Raw genomic sequence first — 13,404 nt, 5'->3', positions numbered from 1 at the left:
TTCCAACTTACAGTACTTGAGCCACGCTCAAAATGGCGGACACTTGGAGCCGGGGATGCAAGCGACGCAAGCGGAAGCGGAAGTACGTGTGCTGCCCACATGTGCCGCTACCCGAGTAGTGAAAAAGGTGCTGGGGGTAGGTGTTTGCCGCACCGGAGTGGACTGTGGCGCTTCGGGAAGAAGCTTTTCGATTTCTACCTTGTTTCCAGATTGAGTGACACTACTCCCACACACCCCGTTCCACCATGGGCAAGAAAGGCAAAGTCGGGAAGAGCCGGAGGGACAAGTTCTATCATCTCGCGAAGGAGACCGGTGAGTCAAGGCCCGCGCCGTTGCCACCAAGGGAGAGAGCGAACGAATGACCTTTTCGATTCGCCCCTTTCCGAATATTGAGTTTGAATTTAGAAGACGGGGTGGTGGGTTGTGAGACCGCAGAACTCCTGGGAAAACGCCCCGCCGAATTTAACGTTTTGTCGGTGCCCCCAGGTTACCGCTCCCGGTCTGCTTTCAAGCTGATCCAGTTAAATCGCCGCTTTCAGTTCCTGCAGAAAGCCCGAGCCTTGCTGGACCTGTGTGCTGCGCCAGGGGGTTGGTGCGTAACAGCCGGTACCTGTGGCTCTTCGTGGCTGTTCCTTGGTTTCCGGCCTTGGATGACTGAGAGTTGCATTGGGGGAGGGAGGAATGCGGTAACAATATCAGCCTCAAACTTCTCTATTGTAGACGTAGGTCGCAGAGAAAAGGTTTGAAACGTGTATTTTACATGCTGCGGCCAATGCACCTGATAGCGGTTCTAATACACATGGTGAGAGTTCACATTGTCAAGAGAGGAAAAGGAACGGTCTTGGATTATTTTAATCGTTATTATTCTTTTATAGGTTGCAGGTGGCTGCTAAGTTTATGCCTGTATCCAGCCTCATTGTGGGTGAGTAACAGGTGGCCCTCCTGAGGGTTTAAAGGGGTTGGAGTGTGAGATACTGATTGTGTTCTCCGTTTTCTTTCTCCCTGCTTGAGGCAGGCTTTTGGAATTCTCTGACCTGATTTCTTCCAGGAGTGGACCTGGTTCCAATCAAGCCTCTTCCCAATGTGGTGACACTCCAGGAGGACATCACAACAGAACGCTGTAGGCAGGTAATAGGAATCTCTCTGTCTCTCTCCCTCTCTCTGGTTTACATGCACGCAGCCACATCTGACTTCTCACTACCCAGATCCCCTGAATGCAAGCTTTTTTCTGTGTAACATGCCTTGAGCAGTGTCTGCACATTCTGTATGACAAGGCTCGTGATATGCTTAGTTTCCACTGCAGGTTTTATTTTAATCAGGAATGAGGTGTTTAGAATTGGAAGTGCAGAGATATCATTGAAATCTTTTCCAGTAGGCTTCCTAGTAGAATGTAACTCCCTTGAAGATGTGTTGTTGTTGTTGTTGTTGTTATGTTACTATTATATATTTTTATCATTGTGTCTCCTGTGCCTGGCACAGGATTGGGCCCATTGTGGGCATTCAGCAAGTGACTGGGTAGACAAATCACTGGACCAGAGACCCCGTTCATAGCCATTTCTGTGTTCCTGTTGCTCTAGTCCCTCTTCTTCTCTGTAGGCCCTGAAGAAGGAGCTGAAGACCTGGAAAGTTGATGTTGTGCTCAATGATGGGGCCCCCAACGTTGGGGCTAGCTGGGTCCACGATGCCTATTCACAAGGTGCCAAGAGTGGGGGGCCTGGACAGGAGAGTGGAGGTGGGCAAGCCCTCTCAGGCTGCAGAGGTCCTCAGCTAATTGTCTCTTTCCCACAGCCCACTTGACACTGATGGCTCTGCGTTTGGCTTGTGATTTTCTGGCCCGCGGTGGCTGGTTTATCACAAAGGTTTTTCGCTCTCGTGACTATCAGCCCCTACTGTGGATCTTCCAGCAGCTCTTTCGCCGTGTCCAGGCCACTAAGCCCCAAGCCTCCCGCCATGAATCTGCAGAGATCTTTGTAGTCTGCCAGGGTGGGCATCGCATTTTTGTTCTTGTGACTCGGTTTCTTAGCTGCCAAAGCACACTTGCTTATATATCGTATCGTCTTAGGATTCCTGGCTCCTGACAAGGTTGACAGTAAATTCTTTGACCCCAAATTTGCCTTCAAGGAGATTGAAGTTCAGGCCAAGACTGTTACCGAATTGGTGACTAAGAAGAAGCCAAAGGTGTGTTTGGGGAATGGGACCACTCTCAGGTTCTGGAACTCAGGGGAGGTGGGGCCTGGTGGTTCTTATAGACAGCTTAGAAGGGCCTTTTTAACTTTCTTTATTTCCCTCCCTAAGGCTGAAGGCTATGCTGAGGGCGACCTCACCCTTTATCACCGAACTTCAGTCACCGACTTTCTCCGAGCTGCCAACCCTGTTGACTTCCTCTCCAAAGCCAGCGAAGTGAGTCCTGAGATTTGAAGGGTGGAAGGAAGCCTCAGAAACATGAGCCCCAAATCTCCCGCTTCCTTTCTTTACTCCCAAACAGATCTTGCTAGATGATGAAGAGTTGGCACAGCATCCAGCCACCACTGAGGATGTGCGGGCCTGCTGTCAGGACATCAAAGTGCTAGGGCGCAAGGAACTTAGGTGTGTGGCAGGGGCGGGCATAGGTGCCAGGAGCCCCAAAGGCAGGGAAAGGCCTTTGAAGATGCAGCAGCGGTTTCTTCCTCAAGGCATCATTTGAGGAATTCAGCTAGCATCGGATTTCTGGGAACAGGATGGTGCTGTGCTAGAGATTGGGAGGGCAGGGCTAAAAAGGGGGCAGGGACAAAGAGGGAAACGGCAGGGTCAGTAACGGTATTTCTGGGGCAGGTCCCTACTGAACTGGAGAACGAAGCTTCGGCGGCACGTGGCCAAGAAGCTGAAAGAGCAGGCGAAGGCAATGGACATCAGGTGAGGAGGGAATTAGACCAGGGTAGGTGTTGACTGTGTGTTGGTGGGGAAGCGTGTTGAGAAAATAAGCAAAGTTGGTGGGGAAGTGTGTCGAGAAAATAAGTAAAGTGCTTGGACCCCGTGGTCAGTCTCAGCTCGGGAGAGGAAGAGGAGGAGGCTGATGAAGAGTCAACAGCTGGGACTGTGCAGCAGCCCTCGAAGGAGGAAGAAGAGGAGGAGCAACTCGACCGGACCCTGGCGGAGATGAAGGCCCAGGAGGTGGCGGAATTAAAGAGGTAGAGGGGAGTGGGGAGGCGTTTGGGGAGCCCCGCTGCGGGGCGCCTCCGTGTGTGAAGCTGGAGGAGGGGGTGAAGGCACAGATGGGGAACCTTTAGAGCTGGGCAGGCAGGATTCCTCAGTTGTCCGTCCCCTCAGGAAGAAAAAGAAGCTGCTGCGTGAGCAGAGAAAACAGCGGGAGCGTGTGGAGCTGAAGATGGACCTTCCTGGGGTTTCTATTGCAGATGAGGGGGAGACTGGCATGTTCTCCCTGCGCACCATCCGGGGTCACCAGGTGAGGGTGGGGCTAGGGCACACTGAGGAGACCGGATGATCTCATTAGGTATTTGGACGTGGGGGGCACTGAATGTCTGTTTTAAGTGTGCTGAATGTTCATGGCTCACGTTTGCTGTGTTCACCCATAAAATGAGAGGGGCCTCATTTTTGGGGAGAGGAGACGGGGGAAAGAACCCAGAGCTTTGTGCCTGAAAAGCCAGGAAGAAACATACGACTAAAATGACAAGATTAGGGGCACCTGGGTGGCTCGGTCGGTTGAGCGTCCAACTTTGGCTCAGGTCATGATCTTGGACTTTGTGAGTTTGAGCCCGCATCAGGCTCTGTGCTGACAGCTCAGAGCCCACTTCACATTCTCTCTCTGCCCCTCCCTTGCTTGCACGATCAAAAAAATAAGTAACGTTTAAGGACATTTAAAATGATAAGCTCAGAAACGTTTATGAGTAGGATGTGCATTTATTCTCATAGAACTAGAATATTAAAACTAAGAGACACTCTTTGCAGTAAGCTTAGGTGCTAGTAGGTGCAGCCAGGGTAACTGGGATACCAGGACGCATGATGGTTTCCTTTGGAGGAGGGCAGCCTTCTTCCGTTCACTAAGACCCAAGTTAGCACCTTGACGCCATAGGCTGCTAGGTGGTGCTTTCTGCCAAATACTGGAGAACCTGCTTTTCCATCATAAAAGCAGCATCAACAAGCACAGTGAACTTTTGTGGCCCTTGTGGGAAGGGAAACCAGGTCATCTTTGGTACAAGTGCAGGAGGGAGAGAGCACGGTGGTTCTGGAGCAGACTGCCAGAGTAGTTCTTTGCCTTAGTTTCCTTATCTGTGAAAGAATAATAGAACCTACTGACCAGGGTTTTGGGGACGAATCGAAAGAGGGTTTAGGCATAATCACTGCTAATGTGGTAAACTCACAAGAACAGCTAGCTTTGTTATTAGGAAAATGGATTTTGAGGTTGAGTTTGTAACTGAAATCATTCTTGTTAGATGTATGTTGCCTGGGCTCTTTTATTCCGTGGAAACAAAACTCGTAGATTTATTTTCAGAAGGCGATGTGCTTTCTGAGAGTAATTTTTAAAGAATAACCAGTGTTTCAGGCTATTTTAACATTTGATGTTATATATAGGCTTTGGGGTGTTTTTTAAAATTTCTCTCTGGTACTATTGGAAGACAGTGCGTGGGATAGTGGCCTGGTCTAGAACGGGAGGTGTTAAACATTTAGTCCTGTCACTTCTCTGTATTTGCCACAGCGTATTTTCAAGCTCTGCTGATAACACAGCCGGGCGGGGGGAAGCAGTAGTATGTTCCTTAGGAGTACCCTTGATCTCTTTGTTTCTGTCAAACTCTAGTTGTTAGAGGAGGTAACACAAGGGGATATGAGTGCTGCGGACACATTTCTGTCTGATGTGCCAAGGGATGACATCTACGTATCAGATGTCGAGGATGACAACACCTCCCTGGACAGTGACTTGGATCCAGAGGAGCTGGCGGGAGTTGGAGGATCTCTGCGTCTAAAGGACCAAAAGCGGTAAGGGCGGCGGTGCGCGTGCAGGAGGGAGTACTGACCCCCTCAGTGTGAGTTTTGAAGCACAGCTGGTCGTAGGGATTGCCAGAGGGTGTCAGGGAGCAGGTCCTCCGGGGCACCCATCCTCCACCCATTCTCCTTGGGTCTGCAGTGTACGATTTGCTGAAGTAGAAGATGGTGACAAAGAGGAAGAAGAGGAGAATCCGCTGCTGGTACCACTGGAGGAAAGGACGGTACTGCGGGAAGAACAAGCCAGTCTGTGGTTCTCTAAGGTAAGAAGAAGTTGGCAGCCCAGAAAGATAAGGAATGAGCATTCCCTGGGAGAAAGGCGGCTTGAATATTCCCCTTCTCAATCACAGGATGGCTTCAGTGGGCTTGAGGATGATGCGGATGAGGCCATGGAGATCAGTCAAGCCCAGCTATTGTATGAGAGCCGTCGGAAGGGGCGGCAGCAGCTGCCACCTCCTTCCAGTTTGAAGACCGAGGAAAAACCTCCCCCGTGCCAGGAGAAGGATCCAGCAGGGGCAGGGGCTCCGTCAGAGGCAGAGGCCACCAGTGGGCCTGGCGGGGAAGAAAGAGATGGCAGCTCAGACAGCGATAGCAGCAGCAGCGAGGATGGGGAGAGGTGAGTGCCTGCAGGTGACGGGAGAAGGGATGAAAAAGCAGTGGTTGTGACCGTTTCTCCACGTTCGGGGTTTTCAGCTTTGGCTGTAGACCGTGAGTTTTACGAAGTACCAACGGTTCTGATTTAAGTGGTGTGCGGTATAGCCTGGGAGGGTGTTTTTGGAAGTTCAAGTCTTAAATAGGAAGCGTGGTTGAGGCGTGAGGCAGGAGTGGGTCTGGGGAATGACAGAACAGTACATGATTGTCCCCCTTCTGCAGTTGGGAACCAAAGCATGGAAAGAAGCGAAGCCGTGGGCCTAAGTCAGATGAAGACGGGTTTGAGATTGTGCCCATCGAGGACCCAAGTGAGCTCCACGCCTTATGGAATGGGAGGTGACATTGGAAGTTTCCGTGTTGGGAAGGAGGCTTTGACATTGTCCCTTTTTCTCTCTAGTGAAACGTAGGATACTAGACCCTGAAGGCCTTGCCCTAGGTGCTATCATTGCTTCTTCCAAAAAGGCTAAACGAGACCTCATAGATGATTCCTTCAGCAGGTAAGAGGGCCAGAAAGTCATGAGAAGTGGCCCTGACTGGGGGGTGGGTAAGGGGGTGATTTCTGCTTTAGGAAGCCTGGAGGGGTCCTCAGGGCTGCTGTTCTCTTTCTGCTTAGGTATACGTTTAACGAGGAGGAGGGAGAGCTTCCGGAGTGGTTTGTGCAGGAGGAAAAGCAGCACAGGGTACGGCAGCTGCCCATTGACAAGAAGGAGGTGGACCACTACCGCAGACGCTGGCGGGAAATCAATGCGCGTCCCATCAAGAAAGTTGCTGAGGCCAAAGCCAGAAAGAAACGGAGGGTAGGAGGGTAAATAGCGGGGCTGCCTGAGTGCAGGGAAGGGAGCTGGGAAAAGGTCTCACTGAGCACCTCCCCCCCCCCCCCCACCCGACAGATGCTAAAGAAGCTGGAGCAAACCAAGAAGAAGGCAGAGGCTGTGGTGAACACCGTGGACATCTCTGAACGAGAGAAAGTGGCTCAGCTTAGGAGGTGAGGGAGAGGGATCACCCACAAAGGTACATGGGGTTGAAAAGTAGCAGGAAGCCTTGAACCTGTTCCTTCCATTTACAGCCTCTACAAGAAGGCTGGGCTCGGCAGGGAGAAACGCCAAGTCACCTATGTCGTAGCCAAAAAAGGTGTGGGCCGCAAAGTGCGCCGGCCAGCTGGGGTCAGAGGTCATTTCAAAGTGGTGGACTCAAGGATGAAGAAGGACCAAAGAGCACAACAAAGGAAAGAGCAGAAGAAAAAACACAGAAGGAAGTGAGCAGAGCCTCTGAGAAGACAGCGTGAGGACACAGAGGGGTGACTCTGGCCCCCCTGGTACCAGCTACAGTCTCGTTTGCATCCCAGTCAGCGGGTGGACACACAGGTGGGGTGCCTAGAACTCTCAAGGTGGTCCTGCGTGGTGAGGAGACGTCCTCCTGCCTGAAGGCAGGTCTCGGATCCGTCCTGTGGGGGTATTGAACACATACCTTTTTTTAAGGTTAGTGTTGGGGTGGCATATTCAGTATCGCTGGTCTTCCCCCATCCTCCTCCATTCATCCAAATAAAAACCAGGGTACTTTTTTTCCTGACATTTTACTTCCCATTAAGCGTTAACTCAAACACCTGGGTGTTCACACCATGTGCTGCACTGTTATAAATCCTACTTTGTATGTACTCACTGTGAAGTACAAATGACAAACAATCCACAGGTCCCAGTAGTAAAACATTTACTAGAGCAAGCAGAAAGGAATGCACATCTTAAAGAAACCTTCACAAAGTCACAAAATTCGAAGGATGTATATTTCTTTTCCTTTTATAAACAAGATAGAACAAAAATCATCAAAATCATTTCAGCAAAAGATTTTTCTACCATTGTGGCAAGTTAAAAAAAAAAATACAATGAAATAGAAGACACTTTAAAAGCTGTCAGAGTTTTTGTTTAAATTTAGCAACACTCAGACCTGGAGCAGTCTTGTTTCCAGGATCATCTTTTCCTCTTGAAGGGCAGAGGTTCTGGGTCTGGCAGGCAGCTGCTGCTTCCTGTCTCAGGACTGGATACAAACCTGGCTGGGGAACCTGACCATGGACTCCGGCTTAGAATCCGACATCTCCCTTCCCTGCAAAGTCTAGAAGCACCAAAATGCTTCCCCAAATCTCTAACAAACACTTCAGTGGGTTGGGTTTGCAGAAAGCCAACTCCTAAAAGGGACTGCCTGGCCACACAGCTAAGAAAAGGAATTTTATTTGTAGATGTTTATAAGGTGACAGTTTAGTAAAAAATATACGCTACATATAATATAAACCTAGAGTGAGTTTTGTGCCCTAGAAGGCCCTTTCTTCCAAGGTATTCCCAACTGACCCTGACAACTCACCCAGAGCCCAAAAGGAAGTTCCCAGCGCTCGCTGCTTCCAAGGACCAAAGCAGCTTGCTAAGAAGACATCTGAAAACTGATCCAGATGAAAGGGTAATGTCTCCAAGCTCCAGCTATCCACTAAGGGCAGGGGGTCCTTATACCATGGGCCCCAACCCAGCCCTGAGACACCTAGTTACCAAAAATCTTTCTAAAAATAAAATTAAAGACAATTGATTCCACACTTCAGCACATACCCTCTAACTGTCCCATCGACTTTTCTTGCGCTTGGGTGGCTCGGGGACAGCAAAACCGTCAGCTGTCTTATCTGTCTTGCTGTCCATCTTGTCCATCTTGCTGTCCACCTTGGGGTCCACCTTGCTCTCACGATTGCAACCTTCTTTCCTGCTTTCACCATTCCGACCATCGTTTGCGCCTCGGCTCTCTCCATGTCGGCCTCCACCTCCTCCATGTCTGTTCTCCCCGTGACGGTGACCATCAGCGTGACGGCTGCCGCTTTCTGGGTAGCGGTATCCATCTCCATGGCGACCACCATCTCCGTGACGTGGGCTGTCGCCATGCCGATTGCCACTCTCTCCGTGACTGTGGCGGCTGCCACCCCGGTTTTCAGTATATCTCTCTCTCTTCCCGTTGCCTCCCCCAGGCCCTTCTCGGCTGTTATTCCCTGAAGCTGTGTTGTTGACTCCCTGGGCTCCAGCGGAAGGGTAGGTCACTGGAGCACTGCTGAGGTTCCCGGTGTTGCCAAAGCCTGGGATGCCCTTGGCGGCGCTGGCAATGGGGCTGTCTGGACTGTTATGGCCCTGTTGGGCTGAATTAGTTGGAACAGAATTCAAGCTCCCTGCACTAGTCCATCCACTTGCCCCAGCAGCAGAGCTTCCTGCCTTCTGGTTGCTTAAGCTGGCAGCAACAAAGTGACTCTTGTACTGTGACTAAAAGAGAGACAACAGGAGTAGGTAAGATAGCGGGTTCAAGAAAATTGGACAGGTAAGCTTGGCAATAGAAGGTACACAAATTCTATGCTATCCTGGCACGATGATATGAGCATCCTGATGGCCCCATTACTCTGTGGTCTCTATGTTCCTCTATTAATGAGAGAGAATAAACCTAGGGATCTAACTGAAACATCACTGAGGGCAGATAAAATGTATAAATTAAGGCTCAGCTGGTTAGCCAGCCAACTGGAGGATTAAGTATAGAAGACGTGTTCAGAATTCATAAGAACTACAGAATCAAACTTGTCTTAGCTGGAAAATGGCAATTACTCTCAATCAGATTACAACAGTCTTAGAGGCAGGCAAACTCTTGGCTGTGGAGGCAGGGAGGGAACACCAGCCCTGCTGCAGTACAACAGTCCTGGGCTTTGGGATGACGGAGGTCAGTGACCAGCAGGAGGAGATTCCCTAGCTTCTACACCTACACCTCTAGGTAAGCTACCACTAAGTTTATACTCAAAACTGAAAGCAGTGAGAAGGCTCTAAATCCAGCATCAAGCATATAAGCCCAGCTATCATCTCAGAAAGACTAGGCCCGTCATCACAGCCCAAGAGTTACCAGTGAAAGCTTGTTTATATGTTTAAATCCAGACCTGGAAAGCTGCTTTCATGGCCGTCAGCCGATCTCCCATGGCTCCTGTGGAGGGCTTGTAGGCCTCGTAATTGCTCATTACATTGTTGTTATTTCCTCGGTCCTAAAAAACAAGCATACCCATGAGGACAGACTGGGCCTCAATATACTGGAAACAGAAGTGGGCGCTGCAATGGGAACAGGATATTTTTATTTATATTTTGTGGAAAAAGGTACGGTAATAATCATTTTAAAATGTTTTATTTATGACTTTTAACCCAGTGATTCTGTTTTGGGGGAATTAACCCTAATATATTAGAAATGAAGTCAGATGATGCTCAAAGCTGATCATGTGGTACTATTTATGCACACAAACCTGGTATTTATATAATTCTGCGGAGCTTTATGCTACGGACAAAGAGGCCACAAGGCAGTATACAGCATATGCATGTAGCATATACACTGTTCCACTCTTAAGTCTGAGTCTCCACTTCAACACTTACTGGAGTATAACTTGGGGTGCCTCAGGTTTATCATCTGTACTTGCTGTCACTGGGTGGATGTAAAGATGGACTTAATATACAGGACGGCCTGCAGTGGCTGGCCCTGGCATATAGGAAGTGCTCAACGGTAGCTATCGCTAGCATCTGTGTCCTGTGCATCATTGTTACTGAGACACAGGAGCAGATTCTTCTCAAAGACACCGAGTTAACTGTAACGCTCCAGAAACACACTGGCAGCTTTCTACTTTGGTTTGGAATCAAAGTTAAGAAAGCCAGTGAGGGGACACTTTTGTTAACTGTTCTGTGAGAAAAGCTAGCTCTCATCTCACTCTGGTGCTATTTCCCACCGAATGTAGGAAGCATTCCTTAGTTACAAGATACAGTAGAGTTTACAGAGTGACCCTGTGTTCGTAGCAGCAGGCTCTAGGCCATTGCTGGAGGGCTTGTAACAACAGACTGCTGGGCCCCACCTCCCAGAGTTTCTAACTCACCAGGCCTGGGCTAGTGCACAAGTTTGCAGTTTACTGCTGCTGCCAGAGACCACAGTTTGCAAACCACTGCTAATCTAGACTATTTCCTGAGCATGTCTAGTCACCACGTACACATGGGTGCTTCTTCAATAGAAGTCACAACATTCCCTTCTAGACAAGGTTCTGAACTCAGAGAGGCTTTTGCAGGTAGATGAGGACAGTCATAACCTCTTCCAGGACTCAGGACCAGCCCTAAGAGCACTACTGTAGTCTGGACTCACCGTGTTCTCTGAGCCTAGGCCAGGCCGCTCCCTGTAGCCTAGGCCACCTCCACCAATGTTCAGCTTTTTGCCTTTGCCTCCTTTAAAGCGGGATTTCCGAAACCAGGCATTCTGTGTTGAACATAATTCAAGGTTAGGCGAGGGGAAGAAGAGGCGGCCAGAGAAAGAATACAACATCAAACAGGAAATTAAGGGGGAGGGAGGAACTTACTGCTTCATGTTTAGCCAACGTTTTTACGACAACTGTTCATAGGAACAGTTTAGTCCACCAAATTTGTCAGGAGTCTTAGCACCAGGAAGGGAAGTGATCACACAAACCTCAGATATGAAACACTTACTCTGGCCTCTTCTAATTTCTTAGAGGAAAATGAACTGATTTTCTATATCTCAATCTATACATACCACTGGACTATACAAATAATGGAGCTTTTAAGAACTGGTGGGTTCAGAAGTAAAGGAAAAAGGCTATGTAAAGTGAGGCTCATCAGAATTGGCTCTAGGGGCAGACGTCCAGGACTGGTAGCCCCATAACTGAAAGTTTTATTTACCCATAGCCCAAAGTGTTCCTTGAACTTATCACTAGCAGAACACTACTCATCAGATTTACTCACATTCTCTTCAGAATGCCAACATGACTGGGAGAGGTTAGTCCTTTATCTGACAATCACATGTTACAATCTAAATGAAGTACTTAAGAGGTAGGGCTGGCTTCAGAAAGGCACTGACCAGGGAAGCTGATCACACAGTCTGAGAGCACAGGAAACAGGCACAAAAAGAGATGCAGGAAAAAGCCAAAGACAAGATATATCCTGTTTGAAAATGTAGTTTACGACTGGCTCTCTGTACCCAGGAAAGAGAAGGAAACCGTATCCTATTCCTTCCTGCAATGCAGGTCCTTTACTCCCAGAACCCCAAGCATGGACAGCAGTACCACACTGTGAGTACATTATGGATAAGCTATTCTGTGAGCTGGCTTGTAAATCTAAAAAACACAAAGTCTTTACTATCAGAATGTTTATACTGAATCCATTTTTAATATGGGGATGACGTGTTCAGATGACTCGAGATTTAGGGGCGCCTGGGTGGCTCAGTCAGTTGAGCGTCTGACTTCGGCTCAGGTCATGACTTCACAGCTCCTGAGTTCGAGCCCCGCGTCGGGCTCTGTGCTGACAGCTCAGAGCCTGGAGCCTGCTTCTGATTCTGGTCTCCCTCTTTCTCTGCCCCTAACCCACTCGCATTCTGTCTCTCTCAAAAATAAACAAACATTAAAAAAAAAAAATTAAAAGATGACTCAAGACTTAATTCAGTAGAACGCCCAGCTTTGGATCGGTAATCAAGGTTGTCAAAGGTCTGAGACCTAAGTCTATGTAAAATAGTTAAATATATCGTTTTCTTAAGACATCACACATTTTTAGCCCCCCAAGGAGAAGACTGGGAGAAAGAGTGGTAAGGGAAATAGTAGCCATCTTTGAGATTAAACTTACAAGTATGCTATGAGGCAAGCAGGCAGAAATTTCAGAGGGACAGATTTTAGCACAAAAAGGAATAGCTTTTCAAACAGATGTTGCTGAAAGGAGAGGATAAGCAGATAGACCAGATGAATTTTAATGTCCTATAATACCGATCTGTCATAAGCACTGTCCCCACCCACGGCCCCAACTTTCCTGTCCTGTTTCTATGTTATCTTCTCAAGCTTGTTGAATTTTTTTCACTTAGTTTTATAACCTGGGGCAATGTGAAGTGTGCCCAGCCCCTCACCTGCATTGCTAGATCTAGGAGTTCCTTGGAAACATGTTGATTGGCTCCTTCCAAGTTCCGGACAAGGTCACCAGCAAAATTGCTGTCCTTGGGGGTCAGCAAGGTATATGCCACGCCCTTCTCACCCGCTCGTCCTGTGCGGCCAATCCTGTGAGTATGAGTATCAATGTCTCGTGCCACATCATAGTTAATGACGGTCTTAATTGAAGGAATATCCAGACCACGGGCTGAAATAAAAACAACCAAATTCTTTTATTTTTCAGCATGAGTCAGAAAAAACAATGGAATCCAAAATGCTGGCTCTTTAAGAAACCACATTCCTCTACTCTAGGCAAAGTGCATGGTTTGGTGAGCTAATACACAAGCATTTAATTAAAGTTACCCTTCAAGAGCAAATCCCACCATTGTCGATTCTGTGACACCAGGCCATCTAGCCTGAGACAGATGCCTTCTGCCATGGCCTCTCTCTTGCACCAAGAACATATAAAGTAACTAAAGCCAGCATCAAATTGCCTTGAAGCTGAGAAATTATCTCCTTTTGGGGAGAAAACACGAGTTTTTAGGGGCAGCTATTAAACTGAAAACACGGAGCACCTGGGTGGCTCAGTCAGTTGAGTGTCCAACTTCGGCTCAGGTCATGATCTCACAGTTCACGGGTTTGAGCCCCATGTCGGGCTCTGTGCTGACAGGTTGGAGCCTGCCTCAGATTCTGTGTCTCCCTCTCTCTCTGCCTCTCCCCTGCTTATGCTGTCTCTCTTTCTCATAAACAAATAAGCATTAAAAAGAAAATTGGAAAACAAAAATAAAAAACAAAAAACCGAGAACACAATGCGAGCCAAGAACCGTACT

The 13,404-nt window shown here is 48.5% G+C and overlaps 2 protein-coding genes across 3 annotated transcripts in view; one reads left to right on the top strand and one right to left on the bottom strand.

The window, feature by feature from the left end:
* Nucleotides 1-86: 86 nt before the first annotated feature.
* Nucleotides 87-7,192, top strand: FTSJ3 (FtsJ RNA 2'-O-methyltransferase 3). Its single transcript, XM_045489415.1, has 20 exons — nt 87-312; nt 487-592; nt 876-922; nt 1,049-1,128; nt 1,597-1,696; nt 1,789-1,983; nt 2,063-2,178; nt 2,296-2,400; nt 2,486-2,586; nt 2,812-2,892; nt 3,021-3,167; nt 3,307-3,442; nt 4,793-4,971; nt 5,120-5,240; nt 5,328-5,593; nt 5,851-5,936; nt 6,026-6,125; nt 6,242-6,425; nt 6,519-6,613; nt 6,695-7,192. The coding sequence occupies exons 1-20, from the start codon at nt 246-248 to the stop codon at nt 6,885-6,887; spliced, it is 2,505 nt and encodes an 834-aa protein (XP_045345371.1). The 5' UTR covers nt 87-245; the 3' UTR covers nt 6,888-7,192.
* Nucleotides 7,193-7,318: 126 nt separating this feature from the next.
* The window catches only part of DDX42 (DEAD-box helicase 42), a 41,320-nt gene continuing 35,234 nt past the window's right edge, over nt 7,319-13,404 (bottom strand). For both annotated transcript variants that reach the window (XM_045489413.1, XM_045489414.1), the window contains 4 exons: nt 12,556-12,782; nt 10,798-10,908; nt 9,566-9,667; nt 7,319-8,909 (listed from right to left, as the gene is read on the bottom strand). In XM_045489413.1, coding sequence (XP_045345369.1) covers nt 8,220-8,909; nt 9,566-9,667; nt 10,798-10,908; nt 12,556-12,782 — 1,130 coding nt within the window. In that variant the 3' untranslated portion in view covers nt 7,319-8,219. The remainder of the gene's footprint in view (nt 8,910-9,565; nt 9,668-10,797; nt 10,909-12,555; nt 12,783-13,404) is intronic.

This window comes from Leopardus geoffroyi, chromosome E1, assembly GCF_018350155.1.
Source record: "Leopardus geoffroyi isolate Oge1 chromosome E1, O.geoffroyi_Oge1_pat1.0, whole genome shotgun sequence".
In the NCBI taxonomy this organism is placed as follows: Eukaryota; Metazoa; Chordata; class Mammalia; order Carnivora; family Felidae; genus Leopardus; species Leopardus geoffroyi.
This window is presented reverse-complemented; position numbering and strand designations above follow the sequence as displayed.

Excerpts from the sequence above, each read along its gene's own strand:
- FTSJ3 (XM_045489415.1), top strand. The coding sequence starts at position 246 with ATGGGCAAGAAAGGCAAAGTCGGGAAGAGCCGGAGGGACAAGTTCTAT. Across the intron at positions 1,697-1,788 it reads CCACGATGCCTATTCACAAG|CCCACTTGACACTGATGGCT; the intron begins GTGCCAAGAGTG and ends TCTTTCCCACAG. Across the intron at positions 3,443-4,792 it reads GCACCATCCGGGGTCACCAG|TTGTTAGAGGAGGTAACACA; the intron begins GTGAGGGTGGGG and ends GTCAAACTCTAG.